Raw genomic sequence first — 20657 nt, 5'->3', positions numbered from 1 at the left:
ATGTCTGATGGGTGTCGTCCTTACGATAATGGCTTTAAAAAGTGAAGGGGGGCGTGACTCAGTCAGCTCAGGTCATGATCCCACCCTTCGTGGGTTTGAGCCCCGCATCCAGCTCTGTGCTGACAGCTCGGAGCCTAGAACCTGTGTCCCCCTCTCTCTCTGCCCCTCCCCTGCTGGCACTCTGTCCCTCTGTCTCTCAAAACTGGATAGAAGTTAAAAAAGATTTTTTTTAAGAAAATAAAATAAAAAGTAAAGGGAGCTGGTGGTCAAGATCCTTGGGTTGCAGCCCCAATGCCATCACCACTCATGGTTTATTTAGCACCTCTTGGCCTCAGTTTCCTCATCCATAAAATGGGAACAGAGCCACCTCTTCTGTAGGTTTGATAGGAGAACAAAAGGAACTCAGAGCCAAAAACACCCTTCAAAGAATGAAAAGTGTTAAGCCAAACCACGTGGAGATTTTGTCACACTCCCAGTGTGGCCTGGGCCCTGTCCCTGCCCTACTCCCTGCATAGCCTCACTTACCCGGTTTCCACCTCCATCAAGTGCAACCACGGCCAAACACAGTATTACTGATAATAGATTAACTAAAGTATCACTGATCAAAAAAATAGATCACCAACCCTCCTGTGTGTGCCTGACACCTCCAGGAACCCTCCCTCCAGTCCTTTGGGGCCCACTTCATCACCCCATGTACAGCTGGGGCTCTGGGAGAACAGCGGTCCCTGCCCCCTTTGTGTTCAGACTTGCTTTCAGGTCCCAGCATGGCAACACACGCAAACACTAATGCAAGTGCACGTGGGCTGCGACTTCACAGGGTTTTGTCCCAGAACAGGCAGAAGTCATATTAACGTGGAGTTCACCGCCTGGCCCCATCTGCGTTCTTTCCTGGGCTGGCCCCTCCACGCCACGGCAGCAGAGCAGACAACAGCAGTCCTGTGGCCCTGCTGGGAACAGTGGGCGCGGGGCCTCAGTGAGGCTTCACGTCCCTGGCTCAAAGCAGGCATTACACTTGACCCTGCGAAGCCCAACGAGCTGGAGGAGAACACGGGTGGGAGGAGTACCGAGGACACAGGTGCTCCCACTAGACCCAAGCCCCAGCTCGGGTGGGCCGCTGAGGCCCTGGGAAGCAGCCAGAACCGGCTTGCTCTTCATGAGACAATGAGTCCACTGTTACTGGCCGGGACCTTGATTAATATTTGCAAAAGGAGCAAAGTGGAAAATTCCACCTGGGCGGAGGCAGGGCCCAGGGGAAATGTCAACAACCTCGATGGCCTTGTTCTCCCCGGGATGGACCAGGCAGAGAAACAAAGGCCTGATAAAGGATACAGAACCTGAGAGTGTCAAGGCACTTGGATCCAAAGGAATTTCCTTATTTGGGTCAGAGAGGCATTAATTTTTTTGTCATCCTGAATTTCCTGCCCCTAAACTGACACGACACCTTGAAATCCTTCAACTCTCTTTCTCTCTCTGTAGTCTCCCAATAGCCCTGCCAGACCAGCAGAGCTGATGCTGGCCCCATGTTACAGATAGGGAAACTGAGACTCCAACACAACGAGAGCTTCGCCCAAGGCCAGCAGCTGGTGAGTAGCACATCCAGGCAAACCCTGGTGTCTCAACTGCCAGCGGTGGCACAGAGCCTGTTCCAGGGAGTCTGGGGTCAGGTGTCACAGGGACTAGACAGGGTGGACTTCTGGGCTCCAGCAGAGGCCCCGACCTTCACTCCACCAGAGGAGGAAGAGGAGAAAGAGGAAGAAGCCCAAAGCAGCTCTCCCGGGTAGGCAGGTGTAAGCACCACCATGGGGGGAAGGTGTGCATAATTGATTCATTCAAGCATTTAACAGTGCCTCCTAAATACCAGGATGCCAAGGCCACTGTGGATGCGAAGGTGCACTGTGGCCGCAAAGGTGCACTGCGTGGTGGCCCTTTGAGAAACCCAGACCTGGCAGAATTCAGGACTGAAGGGGGAATGTCCAAGTATCTCCAAAGGCTGCTTCCCTCACAGGCTCAAGTCACCTCACTGAGCCACTTCACAGTCTCATCTGCCCCATTTTACAGAAAAGGAAACTGAGGCCTTGAGAAGGGCAGTGACATGCCACAGGTCACAGAGAGGGAGGAAGCTAAGACAGCTGGATACTTAGTGGCCCTGCCTCCAGTTTATAAAGCCATAATATTATTGGGCTTAGGTATTCAAACCAATGGTGTCCCTTCCAACGGGCCCCTCGAAGGCTGTATGCTTATCAACAAGGACCTCTCATGAAGAACACTTTTTGGAATGACCTTCCGAGCCAGCATGGACCCCCGCCCCCCGTCCACCCCCCAAGCAGGCACAGCTTGCTTGCCTACAGAGAACACCAGCAGTGGCTACAAGTCCTTCCCCTCCACGCCCATCCCGCAGTCCTGTCTACAGAGCTGGTCATGGGCATCATCACCATCCCAGAGCCCCAGAGGGCCAGGGCACTGTCAGCGCTGTGCCCTCACCCCACGCTGCTCAGGGTCCCTCCTTCCACCCCTGCTACCACATGCTCAGTGACGTCCACACCACACTCACCTCCCCCTTCACTCATCAGCTCTTGCCCCTGGAGAAAGAACCTTCGACCCTCCTTTTCTTTTTTTTTTTTTTTTCAACGATTTTTATTTATTTTTGGGACAGAGAGAGACATAGCATGAACGGGGGAGGGGCAGAGAGAGAGGGAGACACAGAATCGGAAACAGGCTCCAGGCTCTGAGCCATCAGCCCAGAGCCCGACGCGGGGCTCGAACTCACGGACCGCAAGATCGTGACCTGGCTGAAGTCGGACGCTTAACCGACTGCGCCACCCAGGCGCCCCTGACCCTCCTTTTCTTAAAACCACCCCCACCCCACTCCCATCTCTGAATGCATTTCCTCCCATGTCCATTTCATCCCCTCTTGTCAAAGCCACCCCTGACTGCGAGTGACGTACCCCGACCTCTCTGCCCCATTTGATCCCCCTGGGCTGCTCCCTCATCCCGGGTTTTTTTCACCCCCTATAAATGTCCTACTCACAAATCCTATCTCCAGGCCTCAGCTCCGCATCCCTGCTCCTCCCCAAACCTCTCGCACTCATGGTCCCAACACACAGCTGTAAAGCCAGCATAGCTCGGAGCCTGGCCCACAACGGGGACTCACCTGTTCATTGAGGGGAATGCATATTGGTTAGCAGCCACCTTCTCGCTGGTCTCAGAGGGGCTGGCCCCCCATTGCCCTGCACAGTCACCCAAGTGGCCTTTCTAAAGCTTAAACTGACCACTGCCTAAACCTCGGCTGTTGTTGTTCTTTGGCACCCGGGGACAAAGTTCACGATCTCCACCAGGCCAAGGGTCCTGTCTCCACCGCAATTTCACAGCAGGGCAGGCACACATGCCCTTGAACATGCACTCACCACATTCATCCCCACAGAGCGCCCATCAGCCTGTACCTGTGTGTCATTCACCTTTGCACCCCAGGACTGGCACCCTGCAGGTGTTTGCTGAGAAGACAGACAACTATCAGAGCTGTAAAAGGTCTCAAGGACCACATAGCTCAAAGCAACTCAGAGGTTGAGTAAGGGGCCCAGAGTGACCCAGCCCCAGGCAGTGATGAGGCAACAATCTCCTGTCAGTCAATTCTCCAGGGTCAGGAACCAGACCAATCCTCTGGAAACGTCACCTGGAGCCCCACATGTACGCATGCCAGAGCTCTAGCTGACCTTGAGACTGAGCTCCAGTCCATGTAGCCCGAAATCTGTACCCGGCAAGTGAGCCAGGCCTGGCACATAGTAGGACCTCAGCAAAACCAGCTGCTTGATAAAGTCAACCTCTCACCAGCTGACAATTCCCTCCATAAGTTTCAGGGCCGTCTCTAGGCCTTCATCTCTTCATCTGTAGGACGGCCGCTAACATGGCCTGAAAGTTTCAGTGGCCTGGAGTTGGTCAACCTAATTTGGTCCTTTGCAAACAGGGGACTGCAGCAGCCCAGATCTAAGCTCTGAGATCCACTGTTAGCCCAACTAATTTTTGTTAACCTGTTCCCAAATCACTGTGTCTCAAAGGATGGTTCCAGCCAGCCGCAGGCGGCATAATTACCAAAAGAGGGCTTGTAAAAGCAGAGCCCAATGGGTGCCCGGCGGTCAGAACCAGTGTCTGAGGGCCGGCCGGGGATTTGCATTTAAGGCGGCGCGTGATTCTTGCGAACAGCGAAATCCTAACAGCGTCCAACACTTCCGCCTTCGGAGACCCAAGTGTTACCTTCAGACCTCGTTTTGTTTGGCAGTAAACACACCAGGTTTCCATTACTCTAACAACACACAACTTAGTTTCTCAGAAGTACTAGCTGCCGCGAAGAACTCAGCGAGGTTCGGCTGCCCGCGTCCCACCCTTTTGTCTTGGGGCGGGGGGGAAGGGGCGCCGGTGCGGAAGGTGGGGCTCCTGCCTCGGCGTCCAGCCCGGGTCCTCCCGACTCACCCACTCCCGGCCCGAGGCCGCCCGGGGCTCCGGTCTGCGGCCAGGGCCGTGTGGATCGGGACGCGCCCCATGCTACTCACCCTCGGCAGCTGGGGCCCGGGACGGAGTGGGGGGGGGGGGGGGCGGCGGCGGCGGCGTCAGGGCCCTCGCCCCGCTACCCTGTAACTGGCGGCTCCGGCGCACCGCGCGCTCTCCGCGGCCTGGAGGGGAACGACGGGCGGGCGGTTCGGACCGGGTCTGCGGGCTGGCCCGAGCGCGCGTGTGCAATCCTGCACTTGGCTCACTGCTCCCACGTGTGCACGGGGCCCGGAGCGCGCCGGTACCGCCGGTGCTCTGCCCACCAGGCGCCCCGAGGCTCTGGGACGCGGCCCATCCCCGTGAGCCCCGGCAGGCGGGCCCCGGCGCTCCTACGTTGCCACCCAGAGAGGGGTCCGCCCTCGGCGCGGGCGGCGGGGCCGGGGCGGCGCTGCGGGAGGCGGGGCCCCGAGGGATGGCCCCGGGCGCCGAGATAAGAGTGCGGCGGGCCGGGGGCTGACGGGGGTTCCGCGATGTCGCTAGCGCTGCTGAGTCTGGCCGCGCTGTGCTGGGGATTGGTTTCCACGGAGCCGGTAAGCCTCCGCCCGCGCCCCTTTCCCGCGTTCCCTCCCTGGAGCCCCGACCCTGACGGCGTCCGACGCCCCATCTCATGCTTGTTATCCGAGGGCTGCCTGGAAGGGGCACACATGCGCCCTCTGGGTCAGCCCGACACGCCGTCCTGGGCTTCAGGCTCGAGTCAGGGGCGTCGGAATCAGAGGGCCCCGGGCTCAAATGCCAGCCGGTGTTCTGGATTCGGTCATTTATGCTCACTGAGGCTCGGTGTCTTCATCTGTAGAAGGAAGACTCACTTGGGTCTAGTGAGGAACAGCGACAGGGCTTGCAAGGCAGCAGCAAAGAGCCTGGCACATGGTAGGCACTCAATATTGTTAATTGTTACACTTGCAATCGAGGTCTGCCCACTTTTGGGTATAAAAACTGCTTCTCGGGGCGCCTGGGTGGCTCAGTCGGTGAAGCATCCGGCTTCGGCTCAGGTCATGGTCTCGGGATTCGTGGGTTCGAGCTCCGCGTCCTGCTCTGTGATGCTAGCTCAGAGCCTGGAGCCTGCTTCAGATTCTGTCAGTCTGTCTGTCTGTCTGTCTCTCTTTCTCTCTCTCTCTGCCCCTCCCATACTTATAGAGAATATTCTCTCTCTCTCTCTCTCTCTCTCTCTCAAAAATAAATAAATAAACGTTAAAAAACAAAACAAAACAAAAACGCTGCTTCTCCATTACTGCTTGCCCTTTTTTGCCATGTTGATTGATGCTGTGCTAGGGTACCATGACCCGGAGCTAGTAATCTGTTGAACTCTGGTTGGTTTCCTTTTCTCCCCAGTGCCTCGAAGGATTGAGGGAATCTTTTGGGTCACTAGTGAAGAAAAATCTTGTGAAACAGCATTTGAAACTATATCCCTGCTCTCTTAGCATAGAGCATAAAACATGGTGGTTACCTGTTCATGATTATGGAAAGATGAACCCCGATCATGTGCCCTGGTGCCTCCAGCTACTCTCCTTGTTGCTTTGCTTCTTCCTAAAATTTGTCTCACCAGCCCTTTGACAAGAACTCAGCTCCCACTATGGTGTCTTATTTGTTTAAAAAAATGTCTGATATTACTTGCAGTTCAGCTTTAAAAAGACAAAGATGAGGGACTAACAATTTCACCCAAACCCATATTACTCAAACCATCAAAAGTCTTACCTTCTGTCTTACAAGATGTTTGGAAATGTACAGGCTGAGAGGGATCAGACTCCAGAGCTGGTCGACTTTTATTGTATAGGGTCTTATCACTGGAACTTGCTGCTGCCTGAAAGTTAAATATTTTAGATCCAGTATTTTCTTCCAAAACAAAAGTACTGATTATTTGTTTCTTAAAATGACATGAGCCATTAACCCTAAAGGATTTAGTACTGGCCTTTTTGGGCACTAATGATCAAGAGTTTTTAAAAACTCTTTTCAAAAGATAACATGATGAAATCACAACTGCTTTTTGATTTTCTGAATAGCTAGCTCAGGTGAGTCCTTTTGTATCAGAGGAGGACTATTTTAAAGACACTGGGACAGCACCTTGGATTGCATTCATAACTTTCTTCCATTTATCTTCTTGGCACAGCTAGTCCTTAACCTGGAGAGAATCAATAGGTTCTCTGGATGGTCCTCAAAATCTACACTTGAACATTAGAGTGGGAAGGGGTCTTCATGATGGTCCAGATCACCCCTGCTTCTAGCAGGGAAAGGGGGTGAGACGCAGAGAGGAGTGGAGACCCAACTCTAGTTTTTAAGTGTGGTGATGAGCAGGCTTGAGGATCTAAGTACATTGATAGCTAATCTAAGGTATATCGTAGCCTACGATGGGCCAGCTTAGTCTCCCCTAAATTGAAGTGGAACCAGCCCAACTTTTCTCTGAAAGTTTGCCACTTGTATATACATTTTAAGAAAAATATGGTGTTTTGTCTAATTTGGCAAATGAAGGCTTATGGTTTGCTGACATTCAACACAATACTTTGTTTCTTTCTCTCTTGCAGACCATTCAGTGTGGCTCTGAACCTGGTAGGTGTGCTAGGGAATGGGTATTTGGGGCTTTATACTGACAGAACAGTGGACTTTTAGAGGGCCCAAATCCAGGCAGTGGGTCATTGGAGACCAGGGAGAAGGTGAAACATTGCTTTGTTACCCAACGTGGATGAAGCCTCTACCCAGCAAGGCAGAGCTCCCAGTGTTTCAGGTGGGCTGGCTTCCTGGCCAGTAAGAGGGGCACAGGCAGGGCCGGAACCCCCGTTCATGGTGGAAAGTGAAGCCTGCCGCTCTGGGAGATCAAGTGCTGTGATAAGGAGGTCACTTACAGTGGAGAACAGGAAGCAGCTGTCTTAGAGAAGGAGGAGTGTTTGAGATGGTAGCCTTTGAAGAACGGGTGGGCTCCCGCCCAAGAATTGTGGATGGAAAAAGGTGAGCTGGAGGAGGGTTGGGGCCACCAGGATTAGGAAGTGGGAGTGGTGTGGGCCAGCTGGCTGGAGTCCAGGCTGATACATGAGGGACAAGCATGTCAGATTTGCTAAATACATCCTTAAGTGCACAGGCACATGGGGTGGTCCCAAGTGCCCTGTGGGGTGGGGCCGGAAGGTTACCAATCTCCTTGGCCATAAATCAGCCAGCACTAAGAGACGTGTGCTGCCTTAGCAGGAAGAAGAGGTGAATAGGGAGCGAAGGATGGATCGGGGTGGGCCACTCAGAGGAGATGGCGTTGGGTAGGGCCAGGGAGGAAAGCGTCTTAGGCAGTTTTGCCTCTTCCCAGGACCGTCTCCAGAGTGGATGGTCCAACACACTCTGACCCCAGGAGACTTGAGGGACCTCCGAGTGGAACCTGTTAGAAGCAGAGTTGCAATGGAGGACTATTCAATTTTGATGAATGTGAGCTGGGTACTCCGGGCAGATGGTAAGTCTGCATCAAGCAATGAAGTATCTACTAAAGCAGAAAAGTGCAGATTGTGTGACCCATTAATTCCACCGCTGGCAGGAACCAGACAGAATACTGTAAATACATAAGGGCACCAAAAGCCACATACTGTGGTCCCCCCTTATCTGCGGTTTTACTTTCCATGGTTTCAGTTACTCACGGTCAACCAGAGGCTGGAAGCAGACGGTCCTCCTTCTGACATATCTTCAGAAGGTCCATAGTAGCTTAATGCTATGTCAGCACCAACCACATTCACCTCACTTCACCTCATCACATAGAAGATGGATGAGCACAGCACAGTATTTTCAGATAGAGATCACATTCACATAACTTTTATTACAGTCTGTTATAATTGTTCTATTTCATTATCAACTATTATTAATCTCTTGCTGTGCCTGATTTATAAATTAAACTTTATCATAGTTATGTGTGTACAGGAAAAAAAAATGTAGATAGGGTTCAGTACTCTCCACAGTTTTAGGCATCCACTGGGGGTCTTGGAACATATCCCCTGTGAGTAAGGGGGTGGGGTGCTGCTGTACTAGATTATTCTTGGTAGCATTATTCATAACAGCCAAAAAATGGAATGCATCAAATGCCTGACAGTAGAATCGGAATCAGAACCAACCCGATGCAGCAATGAGTATGATGATCTGTCACTAAACACAGTATGGATGAATGAATCTCACAAACATAAGACACCAGATTCCAGAGTCCACATCCACATCTGAATGCAAGACTAAGTGGTTGGAAGCCACAGTAGTGGTTCTTCTTGGGTAGGGAGCAACTGACAGCACGAAGGGCATTCCTGGTGTGTTTCTCAGCCTGGGTACTGGCCACGTGAGTGTGACAACCCATCATGTGGTCTACTTACGATCTGTGTACTCTTTGGTTTGTTATATCTTGTGGAAGAAAACCGAGTAAGTGCAGAGATGATTTCCCTCCCCCCCCGCCCCAGCCCCCAATGACCACCAAGTTTAGGAAAAGTGCTGGCTCAGGTACATTTCTGTTTCCCAAATGGCACCATGAAAGTCCTGGCATTTCCCCCAAGGCAGCTTGCAAGTTCTTCCAATGAACCAATCCTGGGGGCCTAAAGTCCATGTCTCTGCTTTCCACCCGCTCAATTCAGTTCAATTCCATCAAGTCAGGAATTCAGGAGTGCCAGGCACAGAGAGGTGAGGCGGCCGCAGTTCCCACCCAGTAGGGCTCTCAGAGGACGGGGGGAGGCAAGCAGAGGGGCACAGGCTCAGTGTCAGGGGGTCCCAGAAGGAGCTGTGCTCCATCTGAATAGGGTGGAGGCAATGGGGAGTTGGCGAGAGTCCTCAGGGAGCACTGTAACTAGGTGGTGCAGTGAGGCAGTGGCCCTACACCTAGTACAGAGTGAGCATTTGCATTTGTTAGCTGTTATTACAGGAGAGCTTGGCCATGAAGGAGTGGTCTGCCTTCCAGGCAGGGAATAGGGGGAGGGAGGGGCAGTCAGAACAGCATGGTTTGGTGATGACACTCTGAGGGGCCTGTTCCTCTTAAAAGACACCCACGGTAGTGCAGAGCCAGAGTCCCCTTTGCAGGATCCTGTGAAATTGAGGGTTACCGGTGAGGAGGAAAGAGCTTGGGTTTTGGAGTTAAATCCATATCTGCCACTGATGAGCTTTGTAAGCTTAGGCAGTGCTCCCTGAAATCCCCCAAGCCTCACTCACCCTATCTGTAAACAGAGGACAGCAAAGGTGCCTACCTTACAGGACTGTTGTGAATATGAACTGGGATAAGACATGTAAACCCTCCAGCATCAAGCTGGCCGCATGGTAGGTGCTAAATAAACAGCTGCCTTCTTGCCTGTCTCTACAGCCAGCATCCGCTTGTTGAAGGCCACCAAGATCTGCGTGACAGGCAAGAGTAACCTCCAGTCCTACAGCTGCGTGAGGTGCAATTACACAGAAGCCTTCCAGACTCAGACCAGACCCTCTGGCGGCAGAGTGAGCGCACTGAGGCACTTCGGCTAATTGTCGTTAAAGCTCGCCCCTTTGCTTGGGGGGCAGACGTGACGTGCAGTACACACAGGCTGCTGAGCGGCCACAGCTTGGAGCCTGGAGTAGGATGCCTGGGTTCAAATCCTATTTTTGGCCACATCTGGGCTGTGTGCCGTGGGCAAGTCAGCATCTCTGGGCCTCAGTTTCCCCATCCGCAAAGCGAGGGGAGCTGAACTTAAATTATATCCTGGCTCTAAAATTTACACTTCTCTGATTCTGTGACTTACACTGGCAAATGGTGTGAGCTCTGTTCCCGTAGTAGACATCAGCTGGAGACAGAAGTTTCAGCAGTAGGTAAAGGAATGCAATTATAAATGGAAAGGGCAGCACACAAAGGCACTACATCTCTGCGTTGCAGTGCTTTGGGAATTCAGGGGTTCTTTGCTTTGCCTTGCAGTGGACGTTTTCCTACGTAGGTTTTCCTGTGGAGCTGAACACAGTCTACTTCGTTGGGGCCCACAATATCCCCAATGCAAATATGAATGAAGACAGCCCCTCCATGTCTGTGAATTTCACCTCACCAGGTAACTCCCTCACTCCTCTGTCATCCTCTGTCTTGCGGGGATGCTTGCTGTCTGGTGTGTGGTTTGGCACAGAGAGGCTGGGGTGCCTCGACAAGGCATTTGGCTTCGCCGAGTCTGGTTTCCTCGTGAGACACAGTAGTGACTGTGCCTCACTCACAGAGTGGAGGAGAGGAGGAAGTCAGATAAAAAGTAGGGAAAAGCCTGTTCCTGTGTGTCAGGCACCAGCTGAGCACCTGACGTGCATCCTGTCACCAAAGCTTCCAACAGCCCTGAGGTTGTTGGATAGGTGAAGACATTGAGAGCTTAAGTGACTTGCCCTGGGTTACACACACAGGAAGAATGAAGCTGACGTTCCAACCCTGGGCCTTCTTGATCAGTGACTTTAACCATCTGCCACTAATGCAGAATGTTGTGGGTACAATGTGGGCTCCAGTGTCGGCTGGCTTCCTCACTGGCTGTGGTTTTTGAGGAGTGGCTGGGTCTCTGAGGACACATGGACCCCAGACGGCCCCCGGGGCTGTCAGTGAAATGCAGGTGGCACTGGGTTGAGCGCTGGGTTATTTCCCCTATGCTACAGCACACAACCAGCCCTCCAGTATCACACCTTCAGGGTCACACACGGGGCTGCCACGAGGATGAGACAGGATCGTGTGTCATGTGTAGAGGGGCCAGCATGGTGCCCGGCTACAGCGGTTCCCATGCCACCCTCACCTGGGATGGGTCACCTGTTCTGTACTCCACTCCTGTCCTCTGCCTCTGGCAAGGTGTCCAAGCCAAATGGGGTAATTTCTGATTCCTTGCTGTTCTTTGAGAGTGTGGTCCAGGGTGTTCTTTTTGCCCCACAACTTACTACATAGTAGTTTCCAGCTTTCTTGATGTGACCAAAACCCATTTTAAAAAACATAAATGTCTTATTTTGGAGTAATTTTAGCTTTACAGAAAAGTTGCAAAGATAATACAAAGAACTGTGTGGATGTCCAAAGGATCCCCATATAGCTCTCACGCAGTTTCCCCGATTATTCATTCACCTTTGATGTCACCGTGGTACATTTATCAAAGCTAAGAAACCCACATGGGTACATCCCTATTAACTAAACTCCAGACTTTATTTGGATGTCACCTGCTTTTCCATGAATGCCCTCTTTCTGTGCCAGTCCCATTTAGTCCTCGTGTCCCTCGGTCTCCTCTGGTAACAGGTTTGAGTCTTCCTTTGTTCTTCAGGACCTTGACAATCTGGGGTGCCAGCCAGGCATCCTGCAGAATGTCCCCTAGTCTGGGTTTGTCTGATATTTGTCTCTGATTAGATTGGGGGTGTGAGTTTTTGGAGAGACAGTGCAGAGGTCGAGTGTCCTTGTCCTCGCTTCCTATCAGGGGCGGGTGACATACACACCACATCACTGGTCATGTTCACTATCGTCACTTGGTTAAGTGGTACCTGCCAGGCATCTCCCTTGTAAATCTACTGATTTTCCATTTCTCTACTATGACTTTTTTAAAAAAGCAAATGACTAAATGTCCCCCTATTCTGGGGTAGGGGTGTGGGGTGGATTGAGTTCCACTTCCTGGAAGAGGCAGTATTTACATATATTATCAAACATTTTCAAAGGTTCAAGTCTTCTCCCGGGGATCATAGATACTATTCTGATAAAGGTTGTATTTAAATTAGACTCTGGTTATCACGTCGTGGGTAGTCTTCTGTTTAACCACCAAATGCCAAATGTTAGCGTCCCATTTAAATTTGCTATCTTACCTCAAATCTTGAGTATTCTAGCAGTTTGTTACAAATGTGGTAAGCATGTGTGCATGTGTGCTTGCTGGCAAGGGAGTGAAGCAGAGATCCCTTTTTCTAATGTAAAAACTTCCATTCAAATCTCCAGGCTGCCTAGACCACATAATGAAATACCAAAAAAAGTGCATCAAGGCAGGTAAGTAAATACATGTTTGCTTTTGTCATTAGAGGAACCTGGAGCCAGCACAACCCAATCCATCTTCCATGAAGAAACTGAGGCCCAGAGCAGGGGAGTTCTGTGTCCAAGTTGCACGGAGAGGGCTGATCCCTGGCCAGCACTCCTGGCCAGCACTGTACTGACTCAGTCAAGCAGCCTGTCCAGAGAAGGACCCATTCTGAGTAGGTTTAGGTAGTGAGCCAACAGTCACAGAAAAACACCCCCTTTACAAACTGCACTTACAGTGGTGCTGATTGGAGGTCCTTCCTGACTGGAGGGGAATCTGTAAGTCCTTCCACTGACCTCTGGCCCTGGGGGCCCAATGAACCTTCCATTTGGATTAGCAAACATTCGAGGTGGGAGTGTGAGCTAAAGTAATGACCTCAAAGCATATTCTCAACTTGTGTCTTCACTGGAGTTCACCTCTCACAGGCTAAACTATTAGAACCTGCCTCTACCCTTGGAGTTTTGAAATAAGTATCTTGAGGATAATCAGTCCTAAGTGTCCGATTTCCAAGGGTGCTTGTAAATTTCTGGGTAATACAGTCTTATGATGCTAATGAGGCTAGTGGCACGAGGGAACTAATCCCCATCTTTTAGGCACCCCCAACCCAGCGGGTATCCCTGTGCACCCCATCAGACTGAACTGCACACAGACTCCTTCGTAGAAGGCAGACTTGGAGCTTTATGCTTCCTTTCTTGCCTCCTGCCAAAAGAGATCTGGACTGTGGAGGGCACAGTGGGTGTGGGGAGCTCTGAGGGCCTTCCATCAGTCCTAGACAAACCCCCCCCCCCGCCAAAGACGGTTCTGAGCTAGGGCCTGCATGCTCTCCCCCGTGGGGAAAACACCACACACTCCCATGTCTCCTGTTCCCGGAAATTAACCCGGTACTGATTTGCAAGTCCCAAAAATCAAACAACTGACTTTGTCTCACTGAGTAGGCCTGTCAGGGGGTATCCACTCGCTCTATAACCTTAAACATATCTTCTGGCCTGGGGCTCCTCCTCCCCATCCTGGAAAGGAAAAAATGCTGACCTCAACCCTTAACTCAAAATGGATGTTGAGAATTGAAGGGGGTAGTAGAACCCCATCTGTGCCTCCCACACCACCCCCTGCCCCCAGCCCAGGGAAGCTATCTCAGCAAAGTGGTGATATGGGGCCCCTAAACTTTCTTGGGTAGCAGGTACTTTGCGATGCTGGGAGCAAGGACTAGTAAAAGGTACACTGTGCAGAGAGCCCTTGGATGCACGCATGCCAGAGAACTTAGATTTGTTTTGGCCAAGCCCTTTGGGAGACTTAAATGGGGGGCAGTTTGCAACACCGTCCATGTGATTCTCTCTGGACTCAGGAAGTCTGTGGGATCCCAACGTCACTGCCTGTAAGAAGAACAAGACGGTGGTGGAAGTGAATTTTACAACCAGCCCCCTTGGAAACAAATACATGGCTCTCATCCAAAATCGCATCGTAATCGGGTTTTCTAACGTGCTGGAGGTACCTCTTCCCTTCGTTTCCTAACACCACCCCAGCCTTGCTCACCTTGCTGACGAGGAAAATGCAGGTCCCCTAGGATTCTCTGGACAGGCTCTCCATTGTAACGGCACAGGCGGTGGGTCCCTGATCCAGGTGTACGGGGCTGTTTTGACTCATTTAACAAATGAACACAAGTCCCTGGGAACATCCCTCCAACTGTCCCTGGGAATCTAAAACCAACCAGAGGTAGACATATCCAAAGTAGGAAATGAATCCTTATTCACGCAGAGTCTGAGGAGTTGAGTCAGTTTGGGAAGAGCAGTCTTTTCACTGGCAGTCTTGGTTCTCCCTCCCGTGGCTCATGATTCTCCATTCTGTCTCATTCACTCTGCCCCAGAACAAACCCCCAACGCGAACTTCTGTGGTGATCCCGGTGACTGGGGAGAGTGAAGGTGCTATGGTCCAGGTAAGGCTCACCGAGCCGTCCGCGAGGGCAGGGGCGCTGGGGGACTGGCTGCTGCTGCACAGGCCACCGGTCACGGGCGCTGATGAGCTCCTGCCCCCGGTTCGCTTCTGCCGGCTGCCTGCACTAAGCAACAAGTGGGGAACCCTTGCCTCATTCGTTATGGAGGCAAAGGTGGAAGCAAACCTTCGGGCCATGATCCCTTTTGCTTTTATTAGTGGCTATTGACTTTCCGTTTTAGTCATAGAGCCTCAGAGAACTTCCGAGACAGGAGTACCATTTAATTTTCCCAAGTTTCGGTTTTAACTGCAAAATGAAGCAACAAAGCATTTAAAATCAGAAGGTTTGGGTTTCGAGCAGCGTATAAACTTTGAAGGCCAGCTCCTGTCCTCTTGGCGTGAGTCTAGTCGGCTGGAAAACAGGAAGCTGGCCCAGGCAGATGCTCTCCGGTCTCTTTCAGCTCCGAGTTTATGATGTGGGGACATGGAGGGTCATAGAGGGACACAGCCACACCCAAGGCATAAGGAGCTTTTGTTTTTCATTCCCTGGAACATAAAGGTAGCACTCAGGCATGCCAGAGGGAGCAGATACCTGTCTGCATATTGTGACTGCACCCCTTTTCCAGGGAACCAGACTTTCCTAGTCCCGGAGGATATATCTGTCAATAGAAGCTCTACTGCTCTGGGCTTTTTTTTTTTTTTTTTTTTTTTTTTTAGAGGAAATATTTGTATATGTATTAGGCTGTGACCTAACCCTTTTAGATAAGGAAGCCAACATGTTAGCAACATGTACAAAGTTTACATTCACAATTTAGGAGTCAGGTGTTTGGTCTCAGGTTGCTGGTTTGGATTTTAGGGCTTTGTTATGGAAGTGTGACCAAGGCAAAAAATGTTTTGTTTTGTTTTTCACCCTATTACAATGCTGGGGTGGGGGTGCGGTTCAAACCAGGAGAGAAAGGGGGGAGACATTTTGGTGGGAGTAGGCATTATGCTGAGCTTCTGCTCTGAAGCATGATGCGAGCTTCCCAAGCCTCTTGTTTTTCCCTCAGCTGACTCCATATTTCCATACTTGTGGCAATGACTGCATCCGACGCAAAGGAACAGTTGTGCTTTGCCCACAGACTGGCATCTCCTTCCCACTGGATGGTCGTAAGTGCCCAGCTATTTGTGCAGGGTGATCAGAGACGTGCAGGGTGATCAGAGAGGTTCAGGGCCTGAGAGGCCCAGCAGCACTACCCCATTCAATAAGGGCCAGGGTGGGCATGCACCTGCAGGAGGGTGCAGGAGCCCCTGCTGTGTACACGGTGGGGGGCTGGGGTGCAGAGGAAGATGTCCACGCCCCCGTGCCAGAGGCCCTGACAGCTGATCGGGAATGGAGGCTTCATTTGCAAATCCACCACGAGATCCTTTATGAAACAGGATGCACACAAGAAGGGGGAAAAATAAACAGTGCAGAATGGATGTTCATTGTGCTACAAGGACCTGCTGAAAAGTCAGTGGCGCTAAAGGACTGAGTCCATGAGGGAATGTGCATTTCACCGCACCGTGATTTTCTTACCAGCCTCAGTGGCCTGGCCTGTTACTGTGATTTGATATGGTCACTCAGCCACAAATTAGCAATATTGACCCCCAAAGACACACCTCACTGATGCCTGAGAGCAGCATATTTGGGGAAAATGTCCTTCTGGATTTAGAGATGGTAGTTCTCTTATTACAGACAGACAAATGTTCCCAGAACTAGCCCGGGCTGGAGTCAAAAGTTGCAAAGTGTTACTCTCAGAAACTCAGCCCAACAAACTGACAACCTAGGTGCCTAACAGTCCTGACTTCTGTGTGGGCACAGTGCCTATGGATTCCTGAGCTTACCTGACAGATATTCCTGTGGGAGGTGGCATTACCCACCGTGTTTGTCAGTCTAACAAAACAGCCTTGAAAAATGGCATCTGTGTGTCCCATGTATTAAGTAATCACACTGAGAATAACATCAATTCATCAAAGAACAAAAAACCTGAATGCAAACTCTGGTTACCAGGGTGAAAATGCCTGTATGTAAGTGCAGTAAGAAGCCAAAATGATTTTGGCAGAACTTTCTTAACCTCCTGGGTCCCATATCCCTTTTGAGAATCTAACAAATGGCCTGGACACTCTACGGAAAAATGCACCAATCTGCAGACCCCCTAGAGATCTACTGACCCTTGGTGTTAATAGGAATCTAAACTTTGGGGTGCCTGGGTGGCTCAGTCAGTTAAGTGTCCAACTTCGGCTCAGGTCACGATTTCGTGGTTCACGAGTTCGAGCCCTGCGTTGGGCTCTGTGCTGACAGCTCGGAGCCTGGAGTCTGCTTCCGATTCTGTGTCTCCCTCTCTCTCTGACCCTCCCCCCATTCATGCTCTGTCTCTGTCTCAAAAATACATAAATGTTAAAAAAAAAAAAAAAAAAAGCTAAACTTCTACAGAGTATAGAGTAAAATTCTTGTTTACAAATAGGAGATAAATTTGGCTTTGTTTTGCTGAAAGTAAATCAACTTTGTTTTCTCCAGGCAGAAGCATGATGGGTGGCTGGTGGCCTTTCCTCCTCCCAGCCCTGCTGGGGGCCACAGCATTGCTGGCGGCTGGGATCTATGTAATATGGAGGCACAGTAAGTGTTATGATTAGTTCTTTAAAGAAACCTGAATGAGGAAATAACACTGAATTTTTTAAAAGATTCCTCCAGAAGCAGTTACATTTTGGCATCAAGGCAAGAGCACTGATGTAATGCCCTAGAACTCTCCAAAAATACTGATAATGATGACTTAGTCACAACCACCAAGGCAAAGCAGCGATGGGGACCTCTCGATCCGGTGACTACCACCGGTTTCATTTTTACCATTGGGGCACCTACAAGCACTACAATGGGCACAAGGCAGCGAATAGCGAATTGCATTTTTGCCTGTAACAGGTACTCCAAGCTTGTTCCTACTTTTTAAAAAGTTGTCCCATAGCATAAGAACAATACTCACTTGAATTCGTGTACCTCAGGGTCCTTGCCAACTCTTTAAACATCAAGAACTTAAATACAGAAGTCAGAGTATTTATACAGATACACAGCGAGAAGGAAGCCCACTGCTTCTCCTTTTACCGTATGAGTCCTTTGTGATGTTGTGGACAGAACAAGATTAATCTCATAACCTAAGTAAGAAAGCCATGTGGAACCCTGACCTTGGGAATACTTCTATTCAGGGGATATGATCTGGCCTGTATTAGTTATAGTACTTTCATATGTAGTTTCTGTTCTGTAGCACGTACAGAATTCCAGTCAAGTTCCAGCTGAAATGGGGTACCAGTTAACCTAACACAACCACACAAAGACTACCACTTGCAGGCATCAGATGGATCAATTACTGAGTTGACTTAATTCAAAATGTGATGTGAAGGGCACAGGTCAGGTAGCTCTGTTTATATAGGACACTATGTAATACTGGTTAGAACCACCCACCTAAAACAAAGTACCTCCAACCTAAACAGTTTCTGTGACTTCATTTGAAAAGATATGGGTTAAGAAGACTGACTTAGTGATGGGGACTTGAAAATACATCATTTAGAGCATCTTTAAGGTTGTGTTGAGCATCAGTGTGTTTCAGCTGGTATGTTCAAAAGGAACATCGGGGGGTATTTTCCTTGCTGGCAGAAACAACGTCCCTGGTGCTCAGCCAATATTCCCTCGCTGGGGTTCATTTACTAGTGGTGGTTCAGATTAGAGTGACGGCCTGCTGTGTGCCATTCCTAGCTAACAAACGCTCTCTTCCCCCCACAGAAAGGATCAAGAAGGCCTCCTTCCCTACTGCCACCCTCCTGGCCCCCATTAAGGTTCTTGTGGTTTACCCATCTGAAATATGCTTCCATCACACAGTGTGTCACTTCACTGAATTTCTTCAAAACCACTGCAGAAGCGAGGTTATTCTTGAAGAGTGGCAGAAAAAGAAAATAGCGGAGATGGGTCCAGTGCAGTGGCTTACCACTCAGAAGAAAGCAGTGGATAAAATCGTTTTCCTACTTTCCAATGACGTCAATACCATGTGTGATAGTACCTGTGACAAGAGTGAGGGCAGCCCCCATGAGAACTCCCAAGACCTGTTCCCCCTTGCCTTTAACCTCTTCTGCAGCGATCTGAGAAACCAGACTCCCCTTCGCAAATACATGGTGGTCTATTTTAGAGAGGCAGATACCAAAGACGAGTACAGTGCGCTCAGTGTCTGCCCCAAGTACCGCCTCATGAAGGACGCTCCTGCTTTCTGTACAGAACTTCTTCGTGTCGAGCAGCACATGTCAGCGGGAAAGAGGCTGACAGCCTGTTCCATGTAGGCCACCCAGGAGAAGTGAGGAGCCCTGAAGCCTTCCTACTCCTCCACATTATAGGGGGAAAGCATCTCAGGATTCTAAAGTTTCTGTATGGACTACGTGCAGGGAGGATTTTACATACACCTGCTTTATTTAGCAATAGGAATATAGGGAGGATTCATAACTAAATACATATGCCTTAGCTTAATCAAAACTTTCATGCCAATAAAACTGTTATAAATACTACGTAGCATTAACTAAAGGACAGAAACTAAATTTATAATTATAAAGCTAAATCAAAATCAAGGAGAGTAATAATGCAAAATTATAACCATTTTGATAATGCAGTGATAAAGCATCTTCCAGCCAAACATCCAGCTTGAACAGTCCATGCACTGCACTCTAGGTAAAACTTTACTTCTGTAACCTTCTAAACTTAATGAGTATCAAATTTAAGAAGCCTTCGCTAATTCACTCAAGTAACTTCATAGGTAAAAAACCCTCTATTACATACAAAAACTATTAAAAAAAGACAGAATAGGGAATAACGAGCTGAACTCATCTCTGCTGGCCAGATAACACAGCATACAGGTAACTGCTCATACTATCTGGCACTTGTATAGGTCCTCTCTGAACTAATTCATGACCTGTCTGATTCTTGTACAGGTGACTTTTAACATGGACACCAATATACATTACTTGCAGACCTCCTATCAACTTTTGCCCAAAGTTACCTATTAGAGGTCATGTCAAGAGTTCAGTTTCTTGGTTATTATGTTAACTTTTCATGTTCAAAACATAAATTGTTCCTCTTTAGAAAGTTAGCCCTCTTGAAGTAGTCTTTTATAAATCAGTTATAATGGTTTAAATTACCATAGAGCTCCATGACATAGAAATGTATGGTATTTTAAGTCTTCCAACTTCTTTCTCTAAAAGCATCTTTTTAAAGCAGAGGTTACCAAGGGGCTATATATATTATTTATATTTATATTATGCCTATTTTTCTAAGATTGCTGGTCTTTCACACATGCAATCCTGTATCTGCTCTAGAACGTGGCTCAGTTTCAGGTGGATGACTGTTAAAATATATTCGTGAAGTGTCAAAACTATCCTTAAAGGGCCATGCCACCCCTTCTAATACATGTCTTATGGATAAAATAAAAACCAAAATAAGGAAGCACAGAGTGAAAACTCACCATGTTCAGCTCCCCAAGCAGATACTTAGTAATGGCTGAGACAATATGTTTAATGTGGTTAAGCTCACTTGTCATGATCTGTTTTCATGGTGCTTAATAAAGTGCTGGTAAAAGAAGACGGACATGGCTTATGTCTAAACTTGGATCAGAAACCAACTTCCTCTGAATCTACATCTACCAGTTATAAGAACAATATGTTATTATGTAAAAAAAAGATTATGAACAAAACTAACATTTTGCTTTTGGAATTAGGTAGCCACTAATAAATTGGGTTGAAACAGCCCAGATACATAACTAAGATCAATATTGTATATTTTGTTAAAAAAAAATAAAAAATAAAGAACACATAATTTTCAAGTTGAAGGCACACATCTTCAATAGTACCAACATGTTAAAGTTGTTTTGTTATACTGGTGGACTCTTCCCTGTTCCTGACCTACTGAGCAGGTATGTAAGATGCTTCCATTTATGCAAATGATCTGGTACCAGCATTTCTCCACATCCTAAGACTTCTAACCACCCTTATTCTCTTTTTCTATATTCCACTCTTCCTTCCATCTCTTATCCATCCCTACTTCTGTCTCTCTGTCCCCCTCCATCTCCAGTTCTGGATGAGCAGATGGTGGGAACAGGTACCCAGCAGGGGGTGGCAGGGATCCGGCACTCTCCCAGGCCCCCAGGTCTCTGAGCCTCTAGTGCTGTGCTTGCTGACTGACTCCCGTCTCCA

The 20657-nt window shown here is 49.3% G+C and overlaps 2 protein-coding genes across 6 annotated transcripts in view; one reads left to right on the top strand and one right to left on the bottom strand.

Annotated features, from left to right (window-relative positions):
- Positions 1–4685, bottom strand: part of CHDH (choline dehydrogenase) — a 39736-nt gene extending 35051 nt beyond the window's left edge. For all 3 annotated transcript variants that reach the window (XM_058726561.1, XM_058726562.1, XM_058726563.1), the window contains exon 1: positions 4545–4685. The gene's annotated coding sequence lies outside the window, so the exon portion shown is untranslated. The remainder of the gene's footprint in view (positions 1–4544) is intronic.
- On the top strand, positions 4255–20313 carry IL17RB (interleukin 17 receptor B). Of its 3 annotated transcripts, none has more exons than XM_058726566.1 (11): positions 4255–4355; positions 7059–7083; positions 7826–7966; positions 9833–9960; positions 10412–10538; positions 12416–12463; positions 13834–13976; positions 14353–14421; positions 15467–15566; positions 16957–17055; positions 18211–20313. In XM_058726566.1, the coding sequence occupies exons 3-11, from the start codon at positions 7843–7845 to the stop codon at positions 18756–18758; spliced, it is 1386 nt and encodes a 461-aa protein (XP_058582549.1). In that variant the 5' UTR covers positions 4255–4355; positions 7059–7083; positions 7826–7842; the 3' UTR covers positions 18759–20313. The 3 variants fall into 3 exon arrangements, with proteins under 3 accessions (XP_058582549.1, XP_058582547.1, XP_058582548.1); XM_058726564.1 differs by lacking the exon at positions 4255–4355 and adding an exon at positions 4676–5072; XM_058726565.1 differs by lacking the exon at positions 4255–4355 and adding an exon at positions 5118–5409.
- Positions 20314–20657: the final 344 nt, after the last annotated feature.

The sequence above is a fragment of the Neofelis nebulosa genome, chromosome 4 (assembly GCF_028018385.1).
Source record: "Neofelis nebulosa isolate mNeoNeb1 chromosome 4, mNeoNeb1.pri, whole genome shotgun sequence".
NCBI lineage: Eukaryota > Metazoa > Chordata > Mammalia > Carnivora > Felidae > Neofelis > Neofelis nebulosa.
Note: the sequence above shows the minus strand (reverse complement) of the source record. Positions and strands in the feature narration are given on the sequence as shown.